This window comes from Sinohyriopsis cumingii, chromosome 12, assembly GCF_028554795.1.
Source record: "Sinohyriopsis cumingii isolate HCF-2022 chromosome 12, ASM2855479v2, whole genome shotgun sequence".
Lineage (NCBI taxonomy): Eukaryota > Metazoa > Mollusca > Bivalvia > Unionida > Unionidae > Sinohyriopsis > Sinohyriopsis cumingii.
This window is the reverse complement of record NC_142972.1, coordinates 90,490,853-90,511,962: the sequence shown is the minus strand read 5'-3', so window position 1 is coordinate 90,511,962 and position 21,110 is coordinate 90,490,853. Positions and strand designations below refer to the sequence as shown.

General features: G+C 32.9%; 1 protein-coding gene across 2 annotated transcripts; it reads left to right on the top strand.

Annotated features, from left to right (window-relative positions):
- Window positions 1-373: 373 nt before the first annotated feature.
- Window positions 374-9,510, top strand: LOC149786956 (uncharacterized). Of its 2 annotated transcripts, XM_089977508.1 has the most exons (9): window positions 374-820; window positions 2,022-2,177; window positions 2,939-3,418; window positions 3,847-4,015; window positions 4,484-4,621; window positions 5,184-5,448; window positions 6,716-6,842; window positions 7,368-7,622; window positions 8,350-9,510. In XM_089977508.1, the coding sequence occupies exons 3-9, from the start codon at window positions 2,969-2,971 to the stop codon at window positions 9,508-9,510; spliced, it is 2,565 nt and encodes an 854-aa protein (XP_089833634.1). In that variant the 5' UTR covers window positions 374-820; window positions 2,022-2,177; window positions 2,939-2,968. The 2 variants fall into 2 exon arrangements, with proteins under 2 accessions (XP_089833634.1, XP_089833633.1); XM_089977507.1 differs by having other exon boundaries at window positions 374-2,177.
- Window positions 9,511-21,110: the final 11,600 nt, after the last annotated feature.

Here is a 21,110-nt window from a genome sequence, read left to right as displayed (position 1 = left end):
TAGCAACAGGGGATGATTTTTTCATAATTATAGAATATATAAAAACGGAATATTTTCTGCAGAAATTGAGTGCAGATTTAAAAAATGAACCCATCTTTATGATATCTTTTCAATAAATTCACAGGAAGCATTCAAACACATGCACCGTCCACTATTTTTAATATTGGTCTTTGGTCACTTTTTGAAAATTCTTGCCCTCATGTTACTTCATGCTGAAAGTTGCATATTTTTTACATATGGTTATATACAAATGTGTTATGAACATTCAGCTTCAAGGATAAATTCGCTTTTTCTATGTTCCAGGTACTTCTGAAGACTTTCTGTGCCTTTTCACCACACTCCCCCTAATAGTTTTGCATGAAATAGCATAATCATGAGTCATACTAGGCCGATAAATCAGCCCTTCACCCGTTACGATCTTGATGTTGGGGTTAGGGGCTGATTTCATGTATTCATTGAACTCTGCAATTATCAGCAGACACTTTTGGCTGCACAAATATGTGTATATTTCACACACTTACCGGTATTTTTCGCGGCTGTTGAGCTCCCGTCGGCTGAAGAGTTCATTTTGCGATATGTACAGCATATTTCCGAATCAAATCCTACGTTTGACAACTTGTAAATCCAAGCAGAATAACACAACCCTAAAATACCGTTGACATTTAAGTTTCGTGATCACCATACTACACAGAGCAACCAATCCGATGCGACTTCCGCTCGTTCGCTCATTCGAAACACTCGGTACGCTTGGTCATGTGACTCGGCTGTAGCAACGTGAATGTGACTATCACGTGATTCAAGCAGACTCCGAACAAGACAGGTAAGAAACATCCTTTGTAGTACCATTCTCGTACAGTTAAGTTAACGCGTGATTAGAACGAAATGAATGCAAAAAATTAGACAATGGCGGAAAATACATGCTCGCTTTGTGGTGTTCACCTGGGCGCAAATCGATCCAACAAAGTTAATTTACATGGAAAACTGAAGAGACAGACAGAAACAGCTCAAGATGTGCTACATGATCATTTGGGGCTAACATTTACTCCAGACAGAAGTGCATATATATGTTATGCTTGTTCTACTGTGATTAGCAAGGTGAAATGACAAACTTCCAAGTTATAAGGGTCCCAATAATGGTGCATTTAAATCCAATTTTAGAGATTCAAAACAAGAATATAAAAAAGTTACAGCACTTGTTTACAAAAAGTGTTGCCACTTTTTCTTTATTTATTCTATAGTAGTGAAATTAATAATTAAATAATTAAATATTCACTTAATAATCAGTATGACACCCAACATTAGGAAAATCTCATTAAACAATGTTGACCCTAAATCATAATGCCTATGCAGATTCCATATCATAAACATCTCTCTCTCTCTCTCTCTCTCTCTCTCAATGTTATTTGTAACCTTTGACAGTAAATTTCAGATACATATATTTTTTTAGAAAAATAGACAGTAGTGAAAGGTATCAATTGATGCTTGAAAAGAAAGAAAGATAAAATGCTGATTAAAGTTTTGTATGGTTTTAAGAACTGCCCAATTCCTATAAAAACTATCAACACATTTGTGATATTTTAATAATTATTATTTAGATCAATAAATAAAGATAACAGACTTGAACTATAATATCTTGAATTAACTATTTGTAAATAATAAAAATATGTCATACAGTTTATTTAATTAATACTATAATTCAAATGAGATATTTTCATTTAGTTCTTTAACTGATAATTGTTATCTGTGATGGATGCCAATAAATTTTGATGCGTTTGGACAGGTAGTCTCTCATTAACATAAATAACAATATGCAATATATTGCTAACAACATAATATGCTTATTCATGTCAACATGTACTAAATGCATTATCATAAGTGATAATAACATCAGTGCAGTTCAACCTCTCAAATTAATGTGAGCATTGTCTAATATATACATCAGTTACATTAGACTTCTGTAATTACTTAAACCTTTACAATACAAGTATCATTATACTGTGCATTTTGTTGAAACAAAACAGATTTCTGCTGGCAAGAGAATATGGAGTGAGGCTATCCAGGACCTGAAGTCATCCTCTAAGAGGGACAGATATGTTGGACAGAAGGTACTAGCTACAGCCCCTTCCACCCCCCAGAAGAGCAAAAGAAGAAAAATTGTTACCAGCACCCCAATCAAGGTAACCAGAATAATTATAAGTGTCATTGAGTTCTTGAAGCACAGTTATATTGTAATGAGAATTATGAGATATTGAAAGTTAAGAGAGAGAGAGATAAGAATAAACTGAGATTTGTGATAATGGTAATATTTATTAAATTTCCACATCTTTTGATTTTACTACATTTCCCATTTGGAAATTATATTTCTTTAATACATGAAGTTTAGGTTGGATTAAAACTGCCATTGTTTTTCCTTCCAAATAACTACACAAATTTAACTTTTATTATCACACCGAACCTGTTCTTTCTATTGTATACCTTTTACCCTGGGATCTGATGTTGATGATATATGCACCTAATAAATCAGTGAAAATTTATATTGAAGACATTTATTCAGAATATATTAAAACATAACCTCCTGGCTTAGGTTAATCAAGCTTGAATTAGATTTTTAGACATAATATTGCTTGCTACTATCCAGAACTACTGATGCTAGGTGGCCTCACACATCTTCAACATGAAAATGGTACTAGGCACTAATATATTTGTTTGGCTTTATTAACTGTTATGATATAATCTTGCTAGACATTCTACAGTCTTTTAGACTGCACATATTCAAATGTATTTATGTGGACTATCACTTAGAACAATTTGTTTAACTACATGCTGTTATTAACATATAAAATTTTAATCTCACACAACAACTTACTGTACTTGATAGGAATTACTAATTTTCAAATAAATATTTCACAAGTAAAAATTCTCCTTTTTTAACTTCCAGACAAATGTAAAGGTTACTATAAATAAGAAGATGAAGCATATATCCTATGCAGCCAGCCTCATTAAGAAAAGCAGACATGTGACTGCACTTCATCTTCTCCTGCAGAAAAGTAAGACATTTAAGATGGCCCTTCTGAAGGTAGTGGGGGACATAATTAAGAAGGAGATGAAAGCAGTATGCCACCCTGCCTTTAAGTCAGTATGGCGAGCAAGTGGTGACCCTTACTTACAGATAAGCAGCTTCAACTGGCAGAAAGTCCTTGCTGAAAGTGAAGAGAAATGCCCTGTGCTGTTGTCATTGCTGAAAGCAGCAGGAAGTAAAAGCAGGACAGAAAAAAGCTTTGCCCGTGGAATTCATTGGCTTGCTCCAAACATAGGAGCTATCATAGGCCAGATAGTCTTCATGAGGAATCCTGGTCACATGAAGCTTTTGCAACAGATGGTTGGGGTGGAGATGTGGCTTGCTGGTTGTTCAAGAGAAGTAAGTTATAATTGCTAAGGATTAAACCATCTATTTTTCAGGAGGTAGAGCAGGTCAACCTGAGATTATCGCTTGAATCCCTTGAGCTCCTGTTTTTAACAATATTAATATCATGCCAACAGATTTGTGAAAGGATACATTTTCAGGGCAATAATTTTTAAAAGTGAATCTCAGTCACCATTAAAAAAACAATTAATGTCTGATCCAAAAACAGTAGGAAATATTCCTCACACTGAAGCAGTTGTCTAATTTCATTAGATCTTGTATATCTATCAGTCAAGATTTAATAAATAGATATTGTAATAAACTTATTCTTTAATTGACTTTGGTATATTCTAACAAGAAATGCAAACGATCACAAGAATAAAGACATAAAGTTAAATGTTAAATATATAACCATGCATTAATAACCTTTTTATATTTCACAGGCCTTTGCTAGACTGAACCATCTGGGACTATGCCTGAGCATACATGCAGTCAGGAGATGCATTGACATGATCCGTCGGCAGTATGCAGATGACCTCCTGCAGCAGAAGTCACTCCTGACAGACAGAGCACCACAAGCCAGGAGATGCCTCTTTGACAATGATGAGCCTTGTAGGTATCATTATTAATTGGGAACATAAATTTGCATTACATAACTGAATTGATAATATCATCCACTTCCACCACATAGGTAGTATTTATCAAGGAGAATTAAATCTGTGTGAAGTTACCACAATTGTTAAGCATTCATTATTTTGTAATGCGTGTAGTTAAATTATTTCTATTATTCAATTGTTTTTGTTACTTTCAGTGTTCTGCATAAGACCAAATTTGTACTATGAATGGATTTATGAATACAAATTTAGTTCCGTATATGCAAATGATAGATTCATTTGAAATTACCACTCTTCGGTATTGTATAAGAAATACATTAACACTGTCAGTTGTGGTAAACCCATGAGAAAATATGTTTTTTTTGGTTAGTATGATTTCTCAATTGAATTTGTCTTCTCATTCATTTTTATATTCTTTTTCCAAATTTTAAGTAAGTTTATTCTGGTATTGCTTCTACTTTATTAGTCAGTGAGGAGGTCGGTGTGAGGATGTTGGATGAGACAGGAAGCACTGACATGTATTATACATTAGAGCAGGATTCCTTGTCTGAGTCAAATGATGACCAGGTCAGCAGTACAGATTTAATGGAGGATACCATACATTGTGAGTAGGTAGTATAATATGTATGGGCCATGAATCAAATCCTTTCTTACCATTTGGCTATCAGATCCATTTACTCAGTTGTAGAAATATTCCATTTTTTAAACTTCAAACACACACACGCACACACAGAGTATGAAATATTGTCATTTTGCAATGAATATTAATTAACATTTTCAATAGAAAACAATTCAATATCATGGTAATTAATATTAATATTTTTTCCATGGGATATAATTGACATGTTTCATTATCAGATTGGACATCTAATCATAAAAGCACAAAAGTAAGATACAGAGTCATGTCAAATCACATTTTATTTTATTGCTCATCAGCATAAAATAAATACTGAGTAAAATTCAGTAAGTAATGGTGCTGAGATTGAATATATAAATTTAAAGGAATCCATGACTATTATATCCAACTTCAAAAATGGCTCTAATAACCAGTATCGGATGTATTTTGTTTTAAGTTCTTTGACATGATACACTAAATGAAACATGGAACAAAAATTAATTTCATCAGTTTAAACAAGCGTAAGCTAATAACCAAACAATGATTTCAGATGGTTTCTCAGATACAGATGACGATGAGATAACAATGGTTCCCATGGGGTACACTTTGGTATTTGATAATGTAAACCAGAAGACTCGTGCCCGCTACAGTACACGGGAACATGGAAATCAGATGCTCAGTATGGTTCAGGCTTATGCAGCAATTGACAGAGTACCTTGCATGGGTCTTTCTGATTACCCCCCATCACCCATGGACATCATGCATATCCCAGTTGAGTCATTCTACCCCGATCATGCAGACTACCAGCTTTTGAGGTTTGTTATGTATATTGATATTGTGCATTTAACTATTGTCCATTATCGTAGAATGTAATAATCATTTGTAAACAACATATTAGATACGTAACATTTTGTCCCCGATTTTAGATTACATAATAACTTATTGATCAATAATAAGCAACATGTTTAATTTCAAGTTCAGGACATTACTTGTTCCCTTTGCAGAAACCATGGATTACCTGATTTTTGTCAAGCTAAAACTTATATAAATTCCATTGTAAGTGATATAGACCCAGGGTCATTAGTAAGTTCCCATATTCAGATCATAATTACCTTAAGATTTCAAAATTTTCAGCAATATCTCACTGCCTTCATCAGCGAATAATGTTGCACTTGACTTATAATGGTCACATGGTGCAAGGAGATTGGTGTAGATGGACGGTAATTCAAGCCCTTCATCAATGTTTAGGTCATGTGATCAACATTTAGTTACTAATGATTATGAATTATCTAGAGCAAGGAAGCAACCTGTTCAATGACATGCGGGGTATATTGTTGCATTATAGTCAAGTCACAGTCTGTAAATAACTTTAAAGTAAACAAGATTTTATCATTCCTGTTTAAAGTTCAGCACTAAAATAATATTTTGCCGTGTATAATTTTAGAGGAATCATTTATTTAAAAACAATTAACATTCTGTATCATATCATTGGGATACATAAATCTGCTCACTCAAAGCTATAGGCACAACAGCACATCCAATACTCAAATTCATTCCAAACTTTCTATACTTTTGGACTTAAAGTTCTAATTTAAGTTTCACTTTGTATTCCAGGTAATTAATTATTAATTGAATTTTACTCAACTGTTTGGATTACCTGTTCTCTGTTACTTTGCTTAAGACCATAGAGTCATAACAGGTTCATTAGCTGATTAAATGTAGAGATAATTACAAATGCATTCATACTTACATATAATTTTCTGTGGGAGGAAAGTACATGCATGATATTACCCCCCCCCCCGTGCAAATAAACCTGTAAAGGTTATTATTGCTTTCATTCCTAATATAGTTATGCACAATAATATTTGCAAAGAATTTCAAACTAATATTAGTGTCAGTTTCTTGTAATTATATTAGTGTCAGTTTCTTGTAATTAGAAAAATTGACCTGAAAAGAGAAAAACTGTTATCTATCTTGAATTTAGTATGTTATGTTAATTAATACTTAAGAGTTCATAGGTACAGATACCATTGAACTTCTGTATTGCACTTTATTTTCATAAAAACAATTTTTGTTTTACAGATATGAATTCATTATATTAGTGCAAAGAATACTGGTGCAGGAAGAACCATTCAAATGCCTCCAGGATAGAGTGCAGGCCCACATCCCCCATAAATATTCAAAAGAACTTGGACAGAAGAGCAAAGTTGTAAGTATATATATATATATATATATATATATATATATATGTATATATATATATATATATGTATGTATGTATATATGTATATATATATATGTACTGAATTTTGCCACTTTGTGACAAATTAAGAACATATATTATTTACATTAGAGCTGATCAAAGCAAAAATCATCTCGCAGTTAGTTATGCAGTTCCCAAAATGAATACTTTTTATCTTTTACATTGGTTGGTGTCCTTTGCTACTGAGGAAGAGAAGAGGCCCTTTTCCAGTAATGTGATAGGCTTGATGTCTTAGAAGAAGATCAAAGTTTTAGATAGTTTATTTGAGGATATTAATTTAATAGTCACTTAATGTTTGTAATTGATTGTATATTATACAAACCAGTCTGAATTATTATTTGCATTTGATTGTACTTAATTAAATACAAACTAGTCTGAATCAACCATTTTTGGCACAGAGAACCATTTTGTTTTGACTATATTTGAATGTTTATTTACACAATAATAAAATTTCACCATTTTTTTTTACAGATTCCCCTAGGTGTTTTGGCAAAGGATGAGACCAAAATTGCAGATATGGTTGATATCATGGTAGAATATCAACAATATGTCCCAGGAAGATTGGACTCGGACCCAATATTCTGTATTCTTTATGGGGATGCCCTCAGTTGTGAAAGGGCAAATGATGCACAAATTGCAAGAATCAATGGGGGATCCAAGTGGGACCGATTACAAGGGCTTGTTCCAGCAATACAGGAGTGGCACAAACGTGGCATACTATTAGAGGTAGGAATAGGAAGCAAACAATATATGTGATTGCTATTTAAAATTCAGTTTCCACAAATTTTAATTGTTGATATGCTTTTTCTAGTATTTGAATATCTTTTGATCAGAAGTAGTACAATATTCCTTGTTATAATAAAGGATCAAGACTTAATTGAAATGAAATAAATTATAGATATAAACTCCCTATGCAAAATTATATTATGTGCCCATGGATTCATGTGGCCTCATTTACAATTAACTAATAATGTTGAGGACTGCTTATCTATAGCATTATTTACATTCTGAATGGAACTTTTTTCATTCTCGAGATGTGTAAACTAGAATGTTCTAAACACCGTTATTAAATCTAATATTGTAAGAAAGCATTTAAAAACTAATCCACATTCATATATTTGAAATAAAAGTATTATTTAGTATCAAGTAAAAGTATAACACAAAAATTTTATATTGGGATGTTGTTTTGTAAATTAATTAGACAATATTTGCAGAGGGTGCATGCTGATTCTGACTTGTCAATTCATCTAGTAAAACTCCCTGCCAAGGCCTCACAAAACATACTGGAACGACATTTGTTCAACATTTATTTGCATATGCATATATATCTGATCCTATTTCCAAGTCATTATAAACAAAATCTCCAGATGTACCAATCTTACTGACACATTATCATACCCAACAAATATTTACAATATATAAGTAGTACAGACCCAAAACCTTTCTTTTGCAGGATACATTCAAGCTGTTGTATAGACCCCAAAGTGCACGTGATGTGGGCACGTTATATTATATTAGAAACAGATACAGGCACCACAATGTCAACAGCAAAACCAGCTCCTGCTTCAATTATGCCACCGATTTACTACGCTTTGCTACAGAGGCATATGTCATAGCCAGTTCAAGATCAATGATAGACAAAGACCATATTCCCAAAGACATTGAAAAATTATGGTGCTATTTTCAGTCTATTGCAAATAAAGTGGCAACCTTAGGATTCCATCCTCCAGAGCTACAAGACTGTAATGCTGATTCCAGCTATTGTGGCCTGTGCCAGTTAGAGAGTGATACTGAAGAGTTTATATGTTGTGATAATTACAGTTGTCCTAAAGGAAGATGGTTTCATCTCACATGTTTGGGGTTAAGTGACAATGATGTCCCAGCTGGTGAGTGGTTTTGCTCTGGACAGTGTGAGGTCATGTCAAAAAAATGTAACAAAGACTACAAGTCAAAGCAGGATCACGTATTTGAATACTCCAAGGCTCTTTTATGGAGAGGTCTAGGAGAAATGGCCCGTCATGATGCTATCAGGGAAGGAGATGGAGATAGAATGATCAGCCACTGGAGGCATGATATGATAGAGTTCTTTGATCAGCACTACCCCAAGTACTTTGTATGTGGCTATAATCTTTTAAGTGCACTAAATGGTGGAGTGTCCTCTCGTCTGGCACACCAACTTCGATGGAACAGAACAGTCAATACTGCAGGGAAAGAGGGACACAATATTGAAATGGACTTACAAATGGAATTTTTCAACAGGGAATACAAGGAGGCTGTCAAGACCGCCAGTGGAAATCTGACTGATGACACCATAGCTAGACACAGCCAAATGGTGGGGATAAAGAAAACACTTCAGTATGTTTTTGATCACAAGATACTTAACCGTGGCAATTTCAAGCGAACAAAAGGTGTTGTGAGGAGGAGTGCAGATATTGAGGACCTTGTGAAAATCCTCTTAGACAACAAATGCTGTGAGTTAATCTCAGGAAGATGTCACTCAGCATTCCCTGATATTCATTCTCTTTCAAAATTTAATCAAATGGAAGAGTTTAAGAAAAGGATTCAGAAGCATCTAAAGAAAATGAGCAAAAGACTGGAGATTATAGTTGATTGAGACAACTTTATTTGCAACATTAAGTATATAAATTCATACTCTTCTTAATCTACTAATACCCAGTGTTACAACATGTGAGTTATGGATGGCTTTTGCAGAGAAGACATACCAGACTTGTTGGTTTACACCATGGTATATCACATAGAATGTATTGATGTATCTGTGACTGACTGTAAACCAAATATATATTTGTTATTTACAAGTACATGTAATATATAGTTTACATTAGGTTCTTTAGCATAGAATGTGCTGATGTGTTATTGAATTTAATACAGTCCAAATCCACTGTAATATATGGGATTTTACAGCCATGATATGTTGACGTGTCAATTAAATAATGTCTAGGAAGTCTGGAATGGAAAGTGGAGCACATGGCTAGGCATTTTTTAAACATGTACTTCTAAACAGCTTTTTCTTAAATGTCAGCTTGTTTCCAACAGAATGATGTGTCAATGAATTATGTGCAGTCCACTTGTTAGTCACCAGTTCATGTAGTAAGCCTTGAATGTGATGATATGCCAATCAAATTTCTATGCATTTTTCATCTTCTGGTAGTTTCAGTGTTGTATAGCCCAGTATGTGCTGAAACATCAATGAGTTACATCAAAATCCACTTAAAATGGTAATGGTAATATAATATATACATGTTACTGTACATGAGTACCGGTACATGCAATTTTTGTATGACTCATTGTTAGTATTTGTTTCCTGCATTACTATATATATATATATATATATATATATATATATATATCAGCAGATAACTTTAAACCAATCTTATGTAGTAATTTGTTCTAAATTAGGTTAGAGAGCCTTGAATACTGTAATGTTTCACTGAATTACACATAGTGCACATTCCAATCTGTTAATATGTATTTCAACCAGAACTCTACAACTGATCAATGACATTCACAGGTTTTCCCGCACATCCACATCTGTACATACAGTTAACACGACACATACAGGCTTTACATTCACACCAGTCACAATCCTCTTGAGTACACATTCTGGACGATGGTAAAGATGATTGGTCCATGTTGGAGAGAAGGAATTGTTCCAGCACACAACGTCTCAGACAGTCAGATGTGTTACAAAGCTTCTTCATATATTCATCTGAACAGCGGCTAAGAGACCTAGGAAATATGTAACATAATCCAAGTCCTTTACGCCCATCCCTAGAACATCTTCCAACTTCTTGCCAGTAGGAGAGAACTGAATTTTCAACCCCCCAATGTACTACAACATCTATATCCTCAACCTGAATTCCTATACCAAAGGCAATGGTAGATATAAGAACTCGGATGGAACCCTGCAGTTTCACAAAATCTTCCAGAATTCTATTGTGGTGTTGGGGTTTATTTCAGGCAAATACAGCTAGAGACAGGTTTGTACAATAATTTACATATTTCTTGAAATAGTAATAAACAGACAAACAAAATACTTAAAATATAAGTGAAAGTGAATGGTCATAAAAATCATAGAACAGATGTTAATATTGTATTTAACTCCTATAAACGAAAGACAGACTCTGTGCCAGATGTTACACAGTATTCTATTATGTTGTACAATAAATTTTAGTATAAAGAATATAATAATCACCATTGTGAAATGCAGTGAGCCTCATCAAAAGCAAGGAGACATAGCTGTGACCACAAAGGTTCTTGATGTACAATCTGTAACCATTCCTTCTTCATGATAGCCTCTGGACTGGCCAGAATAACATCTACATTTCCATCTTTGATATCTGTAGAAATGTGAAATTTGATTACTATCCTTTTCCTACATTAACAGTTTTTACTTTATTATTGTGTAATAGAACATCTTGTCTTTGTAAAAGAATAACAAAAATATAAAACCAGTTATGTTTAAGATAAATACAGATCTGAATGAAGAAACTACTTCTTGCACCAAAATAACTTAAGGTTTCTTGTATAGTCTACCATTAGTGTATGATCACAATATCCCATGCTAAATATAACAGTTGATTTATTTCTTTCAATAATTATTTGTATTACCTTGATTGGTATGTAATAAGGACAAGAACAGAAATCAACACCACCATAAATCTCTTAGTATATTAGATACTTTGTGGAAAGTTATTAATTGGTTTGCATAAATTTTTGTGCCAAATTTTAATAAATCATTTTCTTTTACACACACTGTTTTATATATGCATGACTGTCAATGGAAAATTACCTTGAATGGATTCCTTTGGCATGTCTTTTATAATGCATTGGGCTTTGATGCTGTGTGTCTTCATTATTGCCTGTTGGTCTAACATCAAGGCCCGTAGTGGTGATATAACCAGCACTGTTTGGTGCTTACCGGTCAACTGAAGATCAAAAGAACAGAAAAACTATTATTTCATGCATGTTTAAAAAAATATTGTCTGAATTGTACTTTATCATTTTTTTATACAATGTCACATTTAATATTTTTGGCTTCCATGCACCAGTAATAGCCTTATCACAATGACAATATACAGAAACTGTTATGTGATCATCTTTATATGTTGTCAGTGTGTTCTTACTGAATGCATGTTTCATTATTTAAATTTTCTAGACAAAAACACATACTTGAATAATTTATTATATTCATTAATAAGAATAAAACAAAAGAATACTGTCATTTAACACTGCTATGAAGATTGATAAAGAATTTTCATGAATTGTGTGGTAATTATGTTTTATAATGTAGACAGGCATTCATAATTTATATGAATCAAAACATCCCATATTAGGTCTCCAAGAGAAATGGCATAATCAGTAAGATTCTGTCTAACATTCCATAAATCAGTGTATCCATCCAATGAACACTGGCAAGATTTAAATATCAAAACTATGAAAAGGACAAAAGAAATTATTATAACTTCATATTAATCCTATTAATCCAAAAAATGATAATGTCATACTGTCAATAATAATCATAATAATTTTATCAACGACTCCTGCTACATAATACTTTAGATCATCACAAATCTTGCTCCACAGCTTTTATGGTCACACTTAAATCCCCTTGTTTGAATACTGTGCAGTATATAGCTATATAACTTATATCTGTAAAATGCAATAATTATTACTTTTATGTATATTACTTCTTATAACTACGATGTTCTTTTGTTACGCACTATGACATCTTTTTTGTACCACATGATGTATGGATATGTATCTTGGGTTAGTGGCCTAAAACACAAATAAATATTATTAGTATCACCAACACAGCTCGCCCAATCGATTATCACTATTCTCACATACAAATAACTCCTACCTCAATAAAGAGCAATGTCATTTTATCAACATTTCCTAAATTCACGTTACCTTTCTCTTGATGATAGGGAAAAGAGTATATATCAGGCTTTTCCCGAAGCCGGTGGGTAAAAAAGCAATAACATGCTTTCCCTCAACTAATTTTAATAATGCTTCTTGTTGTTCCACCTTTAATCTCACGTCATAGCCCAATTCGTCAAGAACACCCGCAATCATTTCGTCCATCATACTTTAGCGCTTTCCAGCATAACAACCGAGTCACATGACCAAGCGTACCGAGTGTTTCGAATGAGCGAACGAGCGGAAGTCGCATCGGATTGGTTGCTCTGTGTAGTATGGTGATCACGAAACTTAAATGTCAACGGTATTTTAGGGTTGTGTTATTCTGCTTGGATTTACAAGTTGTCAAACGTAGGATTTGATTCGGAAATATGCTGTACATATCGCAAAATGAACTCTTCAGCCGACGGGAGCTCAACAGCCGCGAAAAATACCGGTAAGTGTGTGAAATATACACATATTTGTGCAGCCAAAAGTGTCTGCTGATAATTGCAGAGTTCAATGAATACATGAAATCAGCCCCTAACCCCAACATCAAGATCGTAACGGGTGAAGGGCTGATTTATCGGCCTAGAGTCATACCAAATTGAAATTGTATGTTACTCTTAAAACCAATAGTGCACATTCATTAGTGTTCTTGTACATATATACATTGATCTGAAATCACAATTTAGTAAATAACGATTGCTATTTTAGAATTTAGTTATCATAAGATATATTTGGTCAGTTTTCGTATCTATAAAATAAAATCAAGGACAAAAAGTTTTCCACTAAGTTTTCATTGCAGTAAGGAAGGATTTCTATATAGTCCTACATGTAAGACATAGCACATGTTGATTTTGTTTATTTTTGTTCATGCTGCAGGTGTGGCTAATCAATCACCAAATTAGCCACATGTCACTGTGATATTTACTGAGATTGGCATGTATGATGCCATTTCATCAACTGGCGAGGAATTACAATTCCAACAGAATGTCATACTTTTGGGGAATTTTTCAAACTTTTTTTCAACAGCACTCATGCAATGAGAATTTTCAATTTCTAACAAAGGTATAAAAATCATATTGGGGTTCCTGTGGGTATTTATGACAGCCAGTGGGTTTGAAAATTTTGTGAATGCTTAACTTTTCAAATTAATTTTATTATTTGTACCCTAAATGCTTCCTTTTTTTACTTCATTTGTACATTAAATATTCAAACAATGCTGTTTACTGCTTTAATAATTGATTTATATTTTGCCAAAGTTTACATGAAACCTAAAAATTCTAATATTTGGCAATCTTAGAAATAAAGGTTTGGTACTGTACATGTAATCTATTATGTAAGGCCATGCCTGCTAAATTTTCCAGTTTATATAGATTATGATCAATCCTGCAGCTTAGTTAAAACATATATTAAACTATTCTGTATGGACAGCATCTTATCTACTTGAAAACATTATTAAAGCATATACTGAATGAAATGGTAGCAAATTATTATAAACGCAGTACAACTTGTCATTCATATAAATCACTGTTGTAGACCTGAAGGGTAGATATGGTATGCACTTGTAGACTACGAAAAAGCCTTTCATAGAGTGTCCAGGAAAGCCATATAATGGTGGCTGTGACAAATAGCCAATTCTAAATATTTCTAATGGTTAAATTGGAGTACAGTTTCTGCATTTGTTGGGCATACATTTTTTAAACTTAATACCTCAAATATTCATTTGCAAACAATGTAACTTTCACTGCATTACTCTGTAGAGATTTAAAGTCTATAAAGCAGTTTAAAGCCAAATACTGTATACTTACTGAAAAGAAAATTTACACTTACAAGGAATGTACCTCAATAATTTTAATCTGCACTTACGTTTTTTTTTTTTTGCAGAGGTACATTGTACCATTATTTAAAAAGTTCAGTCGAAACACTTAACACTTATACTATGCTCTTACATTAAAGAACTGTAAAATTTGCGATTGCAAAGGGCCTGCAGTCACGATTAGAAAATCTCAATGACAATGTTTGGACTGAATACAGAAAATATATACATTTCAAAACACGTTAAACTAGGTAAGTAAATTATGAAACAACAGTGTACATGTTTTATACGCAATGGATATTTGTTACCACAAGAACAATTTTTCTGGGAAATTCATCAGGCTAAATTTTCACCATGAAATGTTGGTCATTTGGATGGCATTTTTCTAGAAAATCAATAAATGAAATTTATTTTATCCAAAAATGGTTTACTGTTGCAAAGGCAACATTCTATCATGCCTGTATATTATTGTTCACTTTGTTACTAGGCAGGAGGAACATATCCACTACTCAATGTTTTGTGCCCATAGGCAACTATGTTCTACCCAGCAAGCCACCAAAATATTTTATTTGAGTACTCTTTGGACAACAATTATTGCCCATGGTTTGATGCCTGTTTGTGTTTCATATATTTATGAACATGTATATACAAATTTAGTGCTTTAAGCCAATTACTGGCTCAAGTAAAAGATCTAAAGCATGCACATATGATAATTTAATTATTTAAATAGTGGAGCTCCCTCACCCAAAGATTCTTTCAAATTTAGCTTATATGTTCCATATTTGTAAGCTTTGCTTTTAGGGCTGTTCCATTTAAACATATATAGTACCCAGAGAAGGCAGTTAAAAAAGAAAATATATATATATATTGCTTTCACAGATGTCATATTAAAATGATAAGAAAATTTTAAACTGCATATGTGGGTGAGTATCCCACTTTGAAAGTGCCTTCCTGGGTCCCATGTATGTTTTAATGGAGTAGCAATTAATCTGGATGCCATCATTTAAGTTTAATCAGCAAGCAGAAGCAATTTGTAATATGCTTTTTATATTTCCCTTACTATTTTTACCACGCTGAAATAATAATCAACATCTTAACCATTAGTCAATAATACATCCATGTAAAATACAGTTGGAGCAGATGCCTTTCCTAAACAAGAAAGGTAAACAATAATGAAAAATGGAATTTTATTAATTGCTCTTGCAACAGATCAGTATTAAAACATGAGTAAACCAGTACAACTTTGTTAAGAATGATATCATGGGAACAGCAGAAAGTGTGGTCAGAAATGTACATCCCTTTCAGCATTACTGTATAATGAATTAACAATACAAATAACATGTTTAGTACTATTAATTGGTGATTCTTGAAAATTTGTGCTGTTGAAGACTGAAGAATTCTGCTTGTGCTCTGAGATAGTAGAGGTCACATTCTCTGTGTAAATCTGCAATCTGTAGCTGGTACATGGATTTCAGTGGAGCATAACATTGTTCCTCTCAATCATGAGAATGACATTCAGCACTGGATCTGAAAGATAAACCTACAATATTTAATGACAAATAATGCACTTACCAGCCAGAAGGAATCATTTATCTATCAAATCATTAATCCATAAGCAAATTTCACTGTAGCACTTGCCATATTTCCAAGACAGAAAAATACATTTTCAAAGAATCCGTGAACTTGAAAGTTTTAGCACATGTTTATCAGCTAGGGTACGTATTTGGAGGGTCTTTTATACATAGGGTTAATTTTACAATCATTACTAAGAACAACACAAGTACGTCACAAACAGTTTCACCTCCTCCAAAGAAAAGGAGTTATATACAATAGTGACACAGATCTCTAATTACCCATGAATAATCTTCATTACAGCTTGTACTAAGTATAATTACAGTAGAGCTGAGTAGCCAGTATTGTTTCATTATTTACAATATAATTTTGAAAATTGAAACTGATGAAAATTAAAGTTTCTTATAATAAATATTAATTATTTATTGTCAATTTCATATAACATCCATACATTAAATGTGATAATCCATCATTACTATGTGACGTTTTATGTTTTTATTTTTCTTTGCTCACATGTATAAACTGTGTACTTCGGATGCAATGGTCACACCACAGCCCTCATTAACATATTTGTATTAATGAGCCACATGTAAACTTTGCACAGGAACTATATTACACTAGTGAAGAGTTCTTTTTACTTTAAAGGAAAATATTTCCAGTCTTAAGTTGTGGGCACATTTTAAAATGCACTCCAGCTTGAATTTTTATTTTAAAACATTCATAACTGTGTACATGTACTTGTTTTTAATTCACTGCAGCATCATCTCATCAACCCAACCCTTCTCCTGCACACATATGATCCATTCTTTCAGTGCATGAATATCGTTTTAGCTTTTTCATACAGTGAAAATTTATTGTTGGAGGCAACACGTCTCCTTAAGCGGAAACTGCATGGACTAAAGTCATTTTATTTAAGATCTGCACCAGTTATGCTAATTCTCAAACTTTCAACCACCATCTTATTGACAGTCCATCCAGGAATAAGATCAAAGCACACTGGAATATTTTTTAGCTTTCTCATGTCATGAAAAATTATCGTTCGATACAACATGTCTCTTGAAGCAGAAGCTTCAAGGGCTAAAGTTAGATTTGTTCTCACACTTTTAACCCGCATCTTATCATCAGTCTGTCCAGGAAAGAGATCAAAGCACATGGGAATTCCATTCCATGTTAAAGATCATGTAGTCTGCGAAATCATCTCCTCTTCTGGTCTTCACAAATTCATCAAATGGTTTAATTTTCTCCAAATCATCTAGGTGGCCCTGGATCATCAATATCCATGCACAAAGTACTATATTATGTCACTTTAGAAACTGTTTCAAAGTTTCAATTTATTTTCAAAATTCCTGTGAATACTGGTCAAATGGAAGCAAAGTAGCTTCCCTATGTGGGTCAACTTTGTATATATATATATATATATATATATATATATATATATATATATATATATATATATATATATATATATATAAAATCAGCACACTTAAAAGAATCCAAAGCTGGCTTCCAAGGTCAATAAAAAATAACCTTTGTCTTCAATATCCTGTTGGCAAAATGACAAATAATGATTTTTATTTGCAAGATACTGTCATATAATTGAACTGGATATAATACAATCTTGGTTATTTTGCACATAACACTGCATCTTGTGTGAATGGCACATACCTTCAATCAATCATTTCACTTTTTCACTCTCGTTTGTGATTTTGTTGGATCCAGTTTTCAGTCAGATAACACATTCAAACCTCTGAGTACAACCAAACACAATTTGTTTCCCTCTGTTCATGTCAGTGAACATGTGTTATCTGATGTAAATGATACGTGCTAAAGTATGGATATCTACACTACATATATGGAGTTTGTGGATACATTTTTTTTAATGCTCATGGTGGAAAAAAGAGATGAATAAGTGATAATAATACAATATTAATTTCTTTCATTTTATTATCTAATAAACATTTTGTTTATCGATTTTATTGCAACGTGGGGGTGCAAATTAGGCACAAATTTATTTCATTTCTTAAGTCTTGGAACATATGACGTAGGTGTAAAAAAGCTTCACCATAAGTTCTAGTACAGGAAAATATAATTTTTTTATTGTGTCCAATATATACAGTTATTATTAAAAGTCAAGTAGCACTAATATATAGTAATATTGATAAACAATGAAGCCATAACAATAATGATAAAATGTATATGTGTGTATATGTTCAAAATAGATCATCCATTTATTAGAACCACCCCAATTTTCTCTCTAAAATGCTGCGAAATGAAGCAGAATTTTCATGTTACAGTTTAATTTTTAGATTATATAATACAGAGACAAAAAGTATCCCATAAATATATACCTTGTAATGAAGCAACATTGAACACTGATAAAACTGAACTAACTTTTCTCAGCAGATTAAACTATAAAAATTGATGTTAAAAAAGTAAACTAAAATCAAAGTGCTGTAAAACAATGCTCATAACATTGCTATTGAGACAAATGATGCCTCTAATTTGCATAATCTAAATTCAGACCAAAACTTGCTTTAACTGCATTCAAATACATGAAATTTTAGTGTTATCTATACAACTGAACCTGAATGAATGCAGTGAAAGTGTGTAGTATCCAGTGTGTTAAAGAAACAAAAACTTAACATCCAAATCAACATTCATCATTCTGATTAACTTCCCCAAAAAATTTAATGTAGTCTGGTAATGCAGCATTTCCCTTTACCTTTGATGATGTAATCTTTTGGAATTGCCCACTGCCTTTATTGGATCACTAACAAATGAAAGAAAAAGAAACATTTTGCATTAGATGTCTGAATGCCTTGCATACCATTGGTGGAAACAAAAAGGAATCAAAACATACCCATCTTACATAATTTATTTCACCAACATAAAGCAGAGGTCACATTTATTTGCATAATGAAGTACCAAGTCTATTTGTAACTATCAGAAAATTTAGGTGATTAATATTTACATCTGAGTTAACATTAAGTCAGTACTCAGAATTTAGTCCCTACCTTTCTTAACACATACCCCCTCCTGCTGGCTCAATAGTGTAATCATAATGTTTGTTTACTGACTGGAAGGTATTTTAGTTACTCTTTGTAACAGTATTGCTTTGGTGCAGTTGTCTGTAAGTTAGAAGCTGTGCACAGTCAGTGACAAGGCATCTTTTAGAATCAAACCTGTGTTGCTACATGAAGTTTTATCACAGTACTTTGTGCTTTGATTTCATCTGGGACTTATTACAATATTGTCTATTTCTAAGCTTTTTGGACATAGGACGAAAGAGTTCTTTGTCTCTGGTATAATTAACACATGATATATTTTCGTGACAGGCAATTGTACGATTCTTTAGTAGACTGTGAATTCTCTCTCTCTCATTCTCTACTTATTATCTACAATGAAAAATTGCTTTCACTCCAAACTTTTGGTAAAAGTTTGCTCTACTTTTGATACAGAGACTATCAATTATTCTAGAACAGCAGTAGTTAAAAGCAACAGCAGTTTATAAACATTCAAACTCATCTGCATACCCAGCATGTAAAGCTGATTATTAAATGATATTAAATCATCACTATGAATACCCCCCAAATAAAGATTAAAATTAATACTGCACATAATAATACAATATGTGTGCAATAACTTATATTTACAAGCGAACAATTCAAAGTGAAATATCTAAGACATAATGGAATTAATGTGTTTAATCCAGAAATGCAGCACGTGATGCCTTTAGTGTTTGTAGAAAAAATTAATAATTGTTGCTCATAGAAGGTTAAACAATTTAGTGTATTGTAAATTGGAGTAATCACAAAAATATTGCAAATTTTTCATGTTAATGCTAAAAGTAATACATAATTCAAAATGCCGATCCATAGCTTAAGGAAAGGAACATGTGCCATTTTTTTATGACAAATTAAAATGTTCCCACTCTATTAAAAAATGAATAATATTTCCCCTTATACACATTAATGTATAGCATATATGTTATGAGATGTCGCAGACAACTTTAGATAGCTTTTTCTGTCTCGTGCAGACTATGGGATAGTCAGTCACACTCATACTTCTAGTATGGATGCTGATACGAGTCATCTATGATATATTAAATGGAAAATATACCTTTGCAGCATTACATTTCTCAGCTTGTCCTTAGCTACTGACTCATCAACACACCTTTATCAGAGGAATGGTCATGTGAACATCTTTTCGACTATCAGGTGACAAGGCCCATTTGTAAAAGTCCATATAATTACCAAAATCAGCTGAAATCGACACTAATCTGCAAACAAAGTTAACAAAAAGAAGAGAAAATAGTAATAATGTAGAATGATATTTCATGCACAAATGAACTATAATGACATTATGGCCAGCTGTTAAAACCACAGGGGCTCGTATCGTTGCTTACAATCGACCGGTCATACATGTACTATACACAGGTGCTCGACGCGAGCTTGATGTTAAGAAAAAAAAAAAACAATCATCTAAAGGAAAAAAATCATACAGAGTGACAAAAATACCTTAGATTACCCCGATGACCCGTTCTGACATAGGACCCTCTCTATCATAATATCATATATATTATGATAGAGAGGGTCCTATGTCAGAATGGGTCATCGGAGTAGTCTAAGGTATTTTTGTCCCCCGAGATATTATAATAGAGAGGGTCCTATGTCAGAACGGGTCATCGGGGTAATCTAAGGTATTTTTGTCACAGAGATATTATGATAGAGAGGGTCCTATGTCAGAACTGGTCATCGGGGTAATCTAAGGTATTTCTGTCACTCTGTATGATTTTTTTTCCATTAGATGATTGGGTTTTTTCTTAACATCAGGCTCGCGTTGAGCACCTGTGGTACTATATATAATAAATACAAGGGAGGACATTTCTCTCTTTTCTCCTG